This window comes from Pleurodeles waltl, chromosome 10, assembly GCF_031143425.1.
Source record: "Pleurodeles waltl isolate 20211129_DDA chromosome 10, aPleWal1.hap1.20221129, whole genome shotgun sequence".
Taxonomy (NCBI): Eukaryota; Metazoa; Chordata; class Amphibia; order Caudata; family Salamandridae; genus Pleurodeles; species Pleurodeles waltl.
In genome coordinates, this window is record NC_090449.1 from 181344022 (window position 1) to 181356508 (window position 12487).

The 12487-nt window shown below is 43.2% G+C and overlaps 1 protein-coding gene across 4 annotated transcripts in view; it reads left to right on the plus strand.

Annotated features, from left to right (window-relative positions):
• LOC138261322 (uncharacterized) overlaps nt 1-12487 on the plus strand; it is an 888401-nt gene that overhangs the window by 40793 nt on the left and 835121 nt on the right. For 3 of the 4 annotated variants that reach the window (XR_011199068.1, XM_069210158.1, XM_069210160.1), the window contains exon 2: nt 4915-4965. Coding sequence is in view for 3 of the 4 variants with exons in the window: in XM_069210158.1 (XP_069066259.1) it covers nt 4915-4965 (51 nt within the window). In the remaining variant the exon portion in view is untranslated. Of the gene's footprint in view, nt 1-4914; nt 4966-9606; nt 9804-12487 lie in introns of those variants that run through there. The other variant, XM_069210159.1, reaches the window with a different exon arrangement.

Below are 12487 nucleotides of genomic sequence, written 5' to 3' on the forward strand. Positions count from 1 at the left end.
CCAGCAAGCTAAGCTGTATGCTGTAACAAGAGCATGCATCCTAGCTGAGCATGCATCCTACACTGACTTGAGTTATGCTTTTGGAGTTGTCCATGATTTTGGCCAACTGTGGCAATATCGTGATTTCATAACAGCAGCAGGGCATTTCAATCAAAATGGCCCTTTAGTAATGAACTTGTTAAAAGCAATACTGCTATCCCTGAGGATAGCGATTAAAATATTTGCTTGTGTGTGAGTGGATCGGTTTCCAAAATGGGTGGAAGTGTCTCCCACAAGAAAGAATGATGCAGTAACTGTTGTGCGATGCTTGATGAGAGACATCATACCCAGGTTTGGGGGTCCCCCAGTCCATAAATAGCAACAGAAGGGATGAGTTTGTGACTGCAGTTGTGCAAAGAATGTGTGACTATTTGGGAATAGAATGGAAACTCCATGCCCCTTACCACCCACAAGGCTTACGCCAAGTGTAATGGATGAACTCCACCAAACGAAATAGATTAGTAAAGACTACTGATGCAACAGGCTTTAAATGGCCTGATGCTCTGCCTTTAGTGCTGCATACCATAAAGGTGACACCATCCAGAACAACTCTTTTGTCCCCCCCATGAGGTACTGATAGGGTGGCCTATGTCGATGGGGGTGAGATTGCCTCTCACAGCATCCCAAGCAGCACTACTCTGGACTGATGGAAACATTTCTGACTGCGATGTACAGTTGTGAGCAGTCTTGATGCGTCAGCATCTCCAGGTAAAGGAAGCTTTGCTCCGTCCATCCTCAGATCCCACACACCCTTTTAAAGCTGGAGACATGGTAGTGGTGGCAAAAAGTAAAGATGTTTCTCTTACATCTAAGAGGACGGGACCCCCACCTCGTGCTCCTATTGATGTGGACTGCAGTCAAAATAGATGGACATCCTGAGTGGATTCGTGGGACAAGATGCAGAGCTGCGCCCAAAGCGCCTGAGATGGAAGCTCCAGTAACTGATGAACATCTGCCATCAAATGAGCTGCACGGCGTATTGGTAAAGAGGAACACAGACTTGACCATTTCCAGGAGCCATCCTGAGGGCCCTTCACCAAGTGCCACAGGGATGGTGACACCAGCTGATGCTGTTGAATGAAGCACGCACAAAAGTCTCGAAGAAATGTGAATGGTCTACACCTGCAGAAAAATAGACTGAAAAGGACACCGCAGGGCAGGTCTGTGAAACCGCCCCTGAACAAGACGACCGTGTACCAGGAGGAGAAGCAGATGACAGCACACCGCCTTTGCATTGCTGACACTTAGAGTGTCCTGAAACTGAGTGACATAAAGAAATTACATAGAAATATTTAACAATTTCGAAGAAAAAAAACATTGCGTAGTACAAACAATATTTTTTAGTCCATTAATTATGTGTGTGCTATCTGTGTTACAACCACCACCAGAAATCCCCTCATATCAGTGCATGAGAAAGTAGCCCAAGTTTTACATCTTGGAGATTACTGGATTTGTAGAGGGTTATCCAGACACCACAGCACCCCTTTTGGACTAAATAAGGCACCTGAGCCTATACAGAATTATGAACAAGGGAAAGGATGCCTTATATCAAATGTAACTTGAGATGTTGGAGAAGGAAGGATAGATTAGTACCCACAATGCACCTTACTGCCAAATATTCAGGCCCAGTTCCAAGTGTCACCTGTGGTGGAACAAAATGCAGAGGACAATCATTATGTATTCTGTATGTATTAAGAATCAGGTTTCAGGATGCAACCCAGCTTCTCAATAATTAGGATATTAATAAAGTAGCAAGTGTCCTAACATATTGGAATTTGATTATACTAAGGGTAATTGGAATATGAGGGACAGACAGTTAATGAGTAGGAACTGGACTGCTGAGGTGCAAGGGAAACAAGTCAACTATACATTACATTACTTCAACATCACAGTAGAAGGGGAGACATTGGTCAATCAATTGAGTGAGGAAATTATTACGCTACAGCACTAAAGGTGACTTCTAAAACATTAGAATATCCCTTATGGTCAGCTCGCTGCTCTTACATGGCACCATGGGCCAGTGTTACACTTATAAATTCAGCTTAGATTGATTACAAATGATGCGATCAGTTTCAGAACACCTTCCCTATGGAAGTAGGCCTTCCTCTTCGTAAATATCACATGTAGGCCACACAGTTACAGGGAGGTATGTATTTCATTTGTGGCACAATGGCACACAAGGTGCTTCCCTGTCACAGGGAAGGTATGTGTACTATTTCTTATCTTACATCAAACATTTCCATTATACAGAGTACTGCAGCACATGATCCTTTAAATTTGGGGAGTTTCACTCATAGGTATAAAAGAGATTTACATGGCCTAATTCTGGAGACTGTTGAGCTAATGCGTGTATTAATTCCCAAATATGGTGTATATGATTTAGAACTGGCCCTTGTTAACATGCCTTCTGAGTTAGCCATAGCATTCAATGCAACAAGAGATGCACTTCAAGAGTTGCAGGCGGAAATTAATTCTGTAGCTACCATGACTATTTAACATGAATTACACTTGACCTAACATTGCAACAAGGGGGACTGTGTGTTCTACTGAATTCCTCTTGCTGCTGTTTTGTGAATAAAAGTGGAAATATTCAGGGTAGCAAAGAAAAGGACTGATTCAGGGGAATGGTCCTGGATACCAACAGGTTGGTTGAAGAGCCTATTTTTTTTTCAAGTTAATGGCTATTGACAAATAGCATATAGATGCATTCAGTACTACTATACCATTGTGTATTTGTTTAAATATTAATTTCATCTTAAATGTGTATCTGTGTGGCACTATATGCATTCTATCTCAGCACCAGGGAAGGCCATCCAAAGCTGTGAGCTTTATTGTTAGGTTTCATGAGAGATATACATATATATATACCTCCTTCTCCCTTGCTGGCCGGCAAGCCTTGATACCTGCAAATACATTTTGTCTGTTCCCATGCAGCTCCTGTGTCTGGTGCTTTTCTTTTATCTCTCTGGGGAAGGTTGTAAGTATTTACCCCATGATAAGTAGCACCCCTTGACTTTCCTGTGTTCGGATTCACAGACAATGTGCCTTATGGCTCTGTACCCTGCAACCGCGCTCGCCATCATTATGCCTAGAACCATGCGTAACTCTGCGGTTATCCCTCAAACCTGCAGCAACATCTGCTATTTCAGTGCTAACACCCACACACTGCTAGGCAGCCGACTGCTCATTGCACAGTTTGCCACTACATATGCACTAGCTGACTACATACCATTTACCTGGCTGTCTGACAAATGACATGTTCACACCTATCCAGCCCAGTGACGCTTCAAATAATGAGTACTTAATTTTACCGTCATGCTATTGACAGTAAACAAAAATGCTTGTTTATCTCGCTGCCTAATAGCTCATTTTTGGACCTATGTATCAGAAATTCAGAAATTGAAATGACAAGTTTTCTGCAATTTATCCATCTGCTAGTTCCACGAGAGTTGTTTAAGATGATACTGATGTATGCTTTGTAGACGGGCCCTATGCATTTTCTCGCTTGGTCCCTGCTTAAAAATCACGCTTTAGCTTTTCTCCCGCCTGTGAAAACGGAGACACCATGAACGTGTTCCAAATATTAACATGCAAGTTTGAAAAAATTGTTTCAGGGAGGCCGTTTTGATATGGGCTATTAACAAATAGAGCTACTATAATAATAAGAGAAAAAACTTTTCGCTATTCATGTTTTAAGAACAGTTTCAACGAGATTTTTGGAGTTATGCACACACTTCATAAACATGATTACATTTTGCACACCACCTCCGTTTCTGAACACTAGCGCCCCACAAATTGCTGTGTTCTGATCTTTCAAATCAAATAAATGTATTATAGGAAATTAAAGGAAACGAGCACCATTCTTTCAAGGAGCCCACGGTAAAGCATGTAAGAATGCATATACATTAGTGTAGCCTTGGGTATCTCGTATTCCATTCTGTTCTCAACCACACAACTGCACCGTGAAGTCTAAAGCAAATTATTGAAAGGGAAAGACAGGGTGCTGGGACTGAAAAATTGCCATACAGTGCTCATGCCCTCCTCCCTATCTGTGCTCTTGCCAGGGATAAAAAAAAAACTCCATAAAGTATAAAGGAACACATGCTACACAGTATTCATAAACATGCTGTGAATGTAAAAGTGTATTTCACTCACACAATACAAAAAACAAAATGAAGATTTAAACGTTCATTCCATCATAACGAAGAAGTTAAAAGTCACAAAGTTATCCAAATAAGATGTGAATGGCAAACCTGCAGGTTCCTTATAAAAGGCTAACGATAATTTAAAAAACAACGTACTGGTACTGATAAGTAAACATTAACCAAATGAGAAAAGGAGTGATTCATTTTTTGCCTTGTTGATGCGTTAGATTGTCTAGCCTTAAAATAGAACCATTCCAGGTTGACCATACATCACTTAAGACTTTCAGCTTCCGCATAGTACACCAAATTTCAAAGGATGTCGCTCTGAAGGTCAATCATTCAAATTCAGGATAGTTTCGAAGGGAAGCTAATGCAAACCCTGAAGTGTGGCAATGATTCGTTCAGACCGCCTGGCTCCGCCCACAAGGTTTGACTTCAGCCATTGAGGACTAGGTTTTATACATGACTTACATGTACGATTTCTCTTCTCACCATATCCATAATGTGTTCTGTTTTCTGTAGACTGCGTTGGGACGGTAGAATGAATTTACTCTAATTTGGCACAATAAATAATAGAGTAAATAATGATGGATAATTAAGGTGGTAATTGTGTAAGTATTTTACCATGTTTTTCAAATTCTCATTTGGTGAGAATACAGCAGAACACAAGCTTTTGTATTTTAAATGGATCCCTGGGCCTGTGTCAATTAGTCTGTATTTGTTTTTCCAGGTAAAGCCGAGGATTCGGGGCAGAAAGCCACTTGTGTTGCCGAGTGTTCTGGTAAGTCCGATAAAGTTACATTCTTCAGAGCACCATTAGAACAGTGGCACGGTTCAGTTTGAATCTAGGTTCAAGCATATGCAATGGGTTGTATCACCTACATCGTTCCTTCGTAGTGATGTGAGTTTCTCAATTTATCTATGACCAAACTTTTAATGCAACTTCCATTAATTAAATTGCTTCCCTCCAGAACTGCAGATTAAAGTTAAATTGTCTATGTCAAAAAGGCTAGGCAGCAGATGTACTAAGATTGAATTCACAAAAAGCGTTTATAAATTACACACCAACCTTTTGAGAATCCAAGCTGATTTTGTGAACAGACCCAAGTACTTAAAGCTAATTTTACAAAATAGGTACTCACAGGGGGTCGTAGAAAGACCTGTGGTTAATATTCCTTATACAGACTAGCTTGAATCGCTGGGTTGGTGGCCTGCAAGACACGACAGACCATCAGCCCAGTGACTGCATTTGACAGTGGAAACCTTTTTTAAAGCATCCCTAGGAAATATGAGTGCTTAAACATTTTTTCAGATATACCCCAGTGTAAGTGGTCAATGGTTTGTGGCAACAACCGACACATACTTTTCTGACAATTTTAAAAGGAATGACCAAAAATGCCCCTTCAAAATTGCAATTTCATTAGGCTTGTAAATCCCATTTTACTTTGTGGTAAAATGGGGTTAATACATTGGGAAATGGAATTGTACAATTGCAAAGCCTGTGATTTTGTGACCCGTAGGGGCTGAATCTGCAAAATCTCATAGTACATCTGGCCCACAGCATTTACCGAGAGGTGCATTTTCAGGTACACAATTAGGGTTTTTTCTAAACGTGTTTATTTCTTCAAAATGTGGTTCTGCTATTTCATTGTCTTGTTTTGTATGTATACATTGTGTAAGACACATCATCTGTCCTGATGCTATGTGTACAGTTCTGATATTTATCAGGGTCAAACAGATCTCTGCTTCTGGATTCAACTCACAGGACCTTATTCACTATGAACAAGGGTGTCACAGTGTCCTTTCCTCGGGATCTGCACGCCGCCGAACAACAGGCCCACCTTCCGGCGTCACCAACTCAGAAAGCTATTATATCACAGAGTTATGGTGAAGCCAGTCGGGGGGAAGAGAATTAGGGTTGGGAACAGCAGGGAGAGAGATCTGAAAAGGAAAAATGGTTAAGCATGTATGTATATACTTGTTCATAACAGCATTAACATTCAATTATACATTTAGACAAAGGCGTCTCTGTGAATGCAAGTGTTGAGACCCTTATGGAATAAACAAAGGTGTCTTAGGGGATGCAAGAGTTGAGACCCTTATGGAATAAACAAAGGCATCTCCGTGTGTGCAAGAGTTGAGACCCTTCTGGAATAGACAAAGGCGTCTCCGTGGATGCAAGTGTTGAGACCCTTATGGAATAAACAAAGGCGTCTCCATGTGTGCAAGAGTTGAGACCCTTATGGAATAAACAAAGGTGTCTCGGTGGATGCAAGTGTTGAGACCCTCATGGAATAGACAAAGGCGTCTCCGTGAATGCAAGAGTTGAGACCCTTATGGAATAGACAAAGGCGTCTCCGTGAATGCAGGTGTTGAGACCCTTATGGAATTGACAAAGGCTTCTCTGTGGATGCAAGTGTTGAGACCCTTATGGAATAGACAAAGGCGTCTCCGTGTGTGCAAGAGTTGAGACCCTTATGGAATAAACAAAGGCGTCTCCATGGATGCAAGAGTTGAGACCCTTATGGAATAAACAAAGGCGTCTCCGTGAATGCAAGAGTTGAGACCCTTATGGAATAGACAAAGGCGTCTCCGTGGATGCAAGAGTTGAGACCCTTATGGAATAGACAAAGGTGTCTCCGTGAATGCAGGAGTTGAGACCCTATGGAATATTCACAAAAAGCGTCTCTGTGAATGCAAGTGTTGAGGCCCTTATGCAATAGACAAAGATGTCTCCATGTGTGCAAGAGTTGAGACCCTTATGGAATAGACAAAGGCGTCTCAGTGAATGCTAGTGTTGAGACCCTTATGGAATAGACAAAGGCGTCTCCGTGGATGCAAGTGTTGAGACCCTTATGAAATAGACAAAGGCTTCTCCGTGAATGCAAGTGTTGAGACCCTTATGGAAAAGACTAAGGCGTCTCCGTTAATGCTAGTGTTGAGACCCTTATGGAATAGACAAAGGCGTCTCCGTGGATGCAAGAGTTGAGACCCGTATGGAATAAACAAAGGCGTCTACGTGGGTGCAAGAGTTGGTAGAATCATGATACTTCAGGATGTCATGAGCATTAGCCAAAACTGGGCGTGCCCTTCTCTGAATCATGGATCAAGAACAATTGGTAAAGTCATGATACTTCAGGATGTCATAAGCATTAAACAAAACTGGGCGTGGCTCTTCCCTGAATCATGGAATAAGAACAATTAGCAAAATCATGATACTTCAGGATGGCGGGAGCATTAAACAAAACTGGGCGTGGCCCTTCTCTGAATCATGGAAGAAGAACAATTAGTAAAATCATGATACTTCAGGATGTCGTGAGCATTAAACAAAACTGGGCGTGGCCCTTCTCTGAATCATAGAACAAAAACGAACTGAGACCTCTGAACCTTGAGAAGGCAAGAGCTTGGACCTTGGACATACTCTGAACATCAATCATGCAACTACTATGCATTCATAAACATAAAACGTTTGGACTCAGTCTAGAAATTAAATATGTATCTCACATATCATCAAAGGCTTAAATATGTCTCTCACATATTATGGTTCCAAAAACGATGAAACTATGATTTGCTTATCTTTGAGATGTTTTCACATTTGCCACCTAGGCCTGAAAGTTTTACTTATGTAAACTGAAGTGCCTTGATTATTTGACCAAGGGCGCTTTACTCATATGAACTGAAGCGCTTTGATTGCTGTGCGAAGGGCGCTTTACTTCCAATGAACTGAATCGCGTTGACTGTCGTGCCAAGTGCGCTTTACTCCTGTGAACTGAAGCGCTTTGAATACCATGCCAAGTGCGCTTTACTCCTGTGAACTGAAGCGCTTTAAATGTCGTGCCAAGGGCACTTTACTCCTGTGAACTGAAGCGCTTTGAATCCTGTGCCAAGTACGCCTTACTCCTGTGAACTGAAGAGTTTTTAATACCATGCCAAATGCACTTTACTCCTGTGAACTGAAGCACTTTGAATACAATGCCAAGTGCCCTTTACTCCTGTGAACTGAAGCGCTTTGAATACCATGCCAAGTGTGCTTTACTCCTGTGAACTGAAACACTTTGAATACCATGCCAAATGTGATTTACTCCTGTGAACTGAAGCGCTTTGAATACCATGCCAGGTGCGCTTTACTCCTGTGAACTGAAGCTTTTTGAATACCATGCCAAGTGCGCTTTACTCCTGTGAACTGAAGCGCTTTAAATGTCGTGCCCGGGGCGCTTTACCCGCGTGGCCTGAAACGCTTTGCTCATTATGCTAAGGGGCGCTTTACCTTTTGGAATTAACGACTTCCTTCAAACTTGGATTCAGCAAGGCCTTACCGCTACGAGTACGACCTACTCGTTTTTGAATGCACCATGGAAACAAGGATACTTCGGTTGGATGACACTCTGCCATTCAGGAACTCTGCTCTTCTCCAGAGAAATCCCCACGAGGTCTGGCTGCATTGAAGTCTTCAAAATAGTGAGCAACGTGCTTGGGTTTGGCTGGGCTTTATAGGCCTGCCACACCCCAAGATGGCTGCTGCCTCTAAAAACATGGGAATTGTAGTCCCTTCATGGAATAGCACTGATAAGGGCATCTTGTCCACCAATGACCTGAACCTGCAGCTTTTTGAGCTTTGCCACAGGGCAGACAACGTTGATGGCCACCTTTGGAGCAAGAGGGGATGACAAGTGGTGCGCAGAAAGCACCACAGAGCCGCGCAGCGGAGTTTCGGGCGGGACCTGGACCGTGCATGGTTCTATTCCTGACAAAGGGTGAGCATCCAAAATGTTATTGTTTACGCCTGGGATGTCTGCCCTTTTCTCTATTTTCTTGAACAAACATATACACCGGCATAAATCGTCTTGAAAGCACAGTACTTTTACTTTCTATCTACTATGCACTATCTAGCAGACGGTCACATGCTCACTAGTGAGACCACTATCTTATTGTCCACAGCGATTGTAGTTTGCCTCACATTTCCAAATAATTTATGCTATATCCTATCGTTTTCAACCCATTGCCCATTATCCTACTGTTAGAAATGGGGTCTTTGGTTGGCAGTCAGGTTACCCCCTGCCCAAATAAGGACCCTCACTCTAGTCAGGGTAAGTCACACACACTCCAAATTATCCTGTGCCCACCCTCTGGTAGCTTGGCACTGAGCAGTCAGGCTTAACTTAGAAGGTAATGTGTAAAGTATTTATGCAAACAATCATGCAATAATACAGTATAAACACCACTAAAATACCCCACACAGGTTTAGAAAAATATAGAATATTTATCTGATTAAATGCAGGTCAAACGATCAAGATTTGATAAGCACACTTGAAATATCACTTTAGAAAATGATAAAAAGAGTCTTTAGTTCTTAAAAGCAATGTGTCTGTTGCAGGCAGAAAGTACCTGGTTTACGTCTAAATTATCCGCAAGGGACCGCAGAGGAGGAGATGCGTGGAAAACAGGGAGGTGTGCGTCTGTTTCTCCTGGCGTACACAGACGATGCATCAGTGATTTTCCCGTAGCCAGGGCTATGCAGACTTGGATCCTCTTCGGGTTGCGGGGTATTTGGACGCCCCGGGGACGATGCGGAGAAAGCCTGGGCATGCAGGATGAAGTCACAGGAGCTGCATAGATCCGGTGAGCGATGCAGGGAAATTTCTGTCTCACGGCAGGCGCTGCGTCGATTCTTCTCGCAGGAAGCCAGGCTACATTGTTTCGGCTCGGCTATGCGCTGATCCAGTGGGCTGTGTAATTGAAGTTCTGGTAGCAACGCTGGCGCTGTATCTATCTCCACTCAGGGAGCCGGGCTGCGTCGTTCCGGTTTGGCGTGCAGTGATTTTCTCACCGCGATGCAGGCTGTGCATCATTTCTGGCAGGCTGTGCGTTGAAATTTCACCACACAAGGGGTTCTTTGCAGAGATGAAGTCTTTTTGGCCCTGAGATTTCAGAAAATAGGAGGCAAGCTCATGCTAAACCCTTGGAGAGCACTTCACAGCAGAGCCAGGGGGCAGAAAGGCAGCAGGGCAACAGCAAGGCAGCAGTCCTTTTCAGCAAAGCAGCCAGGTGAGTCCTTCGGGCAGCCAGGCAGTTGGTAGGGTCAGAGGCCCTGTTTAAATACCCAAATGTGCCTTTGGGGGAGACTTCAAAGGGTGGCTTAGAAGTGCACAAGGTTCCATTTCAGTTCCGTCCTGTCTGCCTGGATCCAGGTAGGGGGTTTGGCAGTCCATTGTATGAGGGCAGGCCACTGTCCTTTGACATGTAAGTGTCAGGCCCTCCACCCTCCCAGTCCAAGAAGACCCATTCAGAATGCAGATGTGTGCAGGTGTGACTGATCATCCTGTGTTTGGGGTTGTCTGAGTGAAATGCACAAGGGTGCTGTCAACTAACCCAGCCAGACGTGTATTGTAAGGCACAGAAGGATTTAAGGGCCAGATGTAGGTAGCCTTTAGCGCTTTGCAAACTGCGAAAAACGCAGTTTGCGACGCGCAAAAGGCCTAACGCGTTGCACAACCTCAAATTGCGAGTCGGTACCGACTCGCAATTTGAGGCTGCGACTCGCAAATAGGAAGGGGTGTTCCCTTCCTATTTGCGACCGCATCGCCATGCTGAGTTGTTTGTGACCGCGAATGCGGTCGCAAACCAACTTGCAGTTACCATCCACTTGAAGTGGATGGTAACACATTCGCAAAATGGAAGGGGTCCCCATGTGACCCCTTCCCCTTTGTGAATGCCCCCCCAATTTTATTTTTCAGAGCAGGCAGTGGTCCTATGGTTTCGGATGTTTTTCTTTTTGCAGCTCGCTTTCCTTTAGCAGGCCACCATCCCTGTGAGTGCATGGACTTGCTATGGGGTCGCAAACTGCGACCCACCTCATGAATATTCATGAGGTGGGTCTTTGCGACCCCATAGCGAGTCGCAGAATGTGTCTGAGACACCTTTCTGCATTTCTTATTGCGAGTTGCAATTTGCGAGTCGCTATGACTCGCAAATTGCAAGTCGCAATTTTATACCTACCTACATCTGGCCCTAAGTGCAGAGAAATGCTCACTTTCTAAAAGTGCAATTTTTCAAATAGTAATATTAAATCCAACTTCACCAGTCAGCAGGATGTTGTATTATCATCCTGGCCATACTAAATATTACCTTGTTATTCCTTTCAGATCAGAATCTACCACTCAAACAGTATATGAGGGTAGCCCCAATGTTAGCCTATGAATGGAGCAGTCCTCACAGCAGTGTAAAACAAATTTAGGAGTTTTACACTACCAGGACATATAAACTACACAAGTACATGTCCTGCCTTTTCCCTACCTAGCACCCTGGCCTATGGGTTACCTAGGGCCTACCTTAGGAGTGACTTATATGTAGAAAAAGGGGAGTTTAAGGTTTGGCAAGTACTTTTAAATGCCAAATAGAATTAGCGGTGAAACTGGACACAGAGGCCTTGCAATGTCGGGCCTGAGACATGGTTAAGGGGCTACTTATATGGGTGGCACAATCAGTGCTGCAGGCCCAGTAGTAGCATTTGATCTACAGGTCCTGGGCACATGTAGTGCACTTTACTCAGGTCTTAAAAGTAGATTAAATAAGCCAATTGGGTATGAACCAATGTCATCATGTTTTAAGGGAGAGAGCATGGCACTTTAGCACTGGTTAGCAGTGGTACAGTGTGCAGAGTCCTAAAACCAGCAAAAACTGTGTCCAAAATGTGGAGGGAGGCAGGCAAAAAGTTAGGGGTGACCCCCCTTAGGCTGTCAAGTCTAACACCTACACCATTCGACCCCACCCCTCCCCTGCTTCATACAAAGACATGTTGGCATCCAAAAACAACTAGTTTAAATGTATCCACATACACATTTCAAATAAAATGTTCAGCTAGTTTTTCCAAACTTCTAAAATTATACTCATCCGTTTTTGCCAACAACTTCATTGTCCTGATGTTTGTTTTCACCAAATTCGATATATAAACAATGTGAATAGTTCAATGTCAGATTCTGAGTACTCATTCAGATTATTAATTGAAGAAGCTCATCCAGTCCAAGAATTATAAAGAGGATTGATTTGCTTCTAGAAGAAATGTAAGTCATGCTTTTGCTATCATGCCTGTTATACCTGGCAGCTTTTTGGCGTGTCTCCCCTGACTTTTTGCCTTCTGACCTCCTGTTTTTATGGTATACTGGACTCTGTTTTTGCTGGTATATTGTCTCTGTGCACTTTACCTTTGCTAATAAGTGCTAAAGTGCAAGTGATCCCTATATAAATTGTACTGTTGATTGGTTCATCCATTATGTGCATATTTGATTTACTTGTAAGTCCCTAGT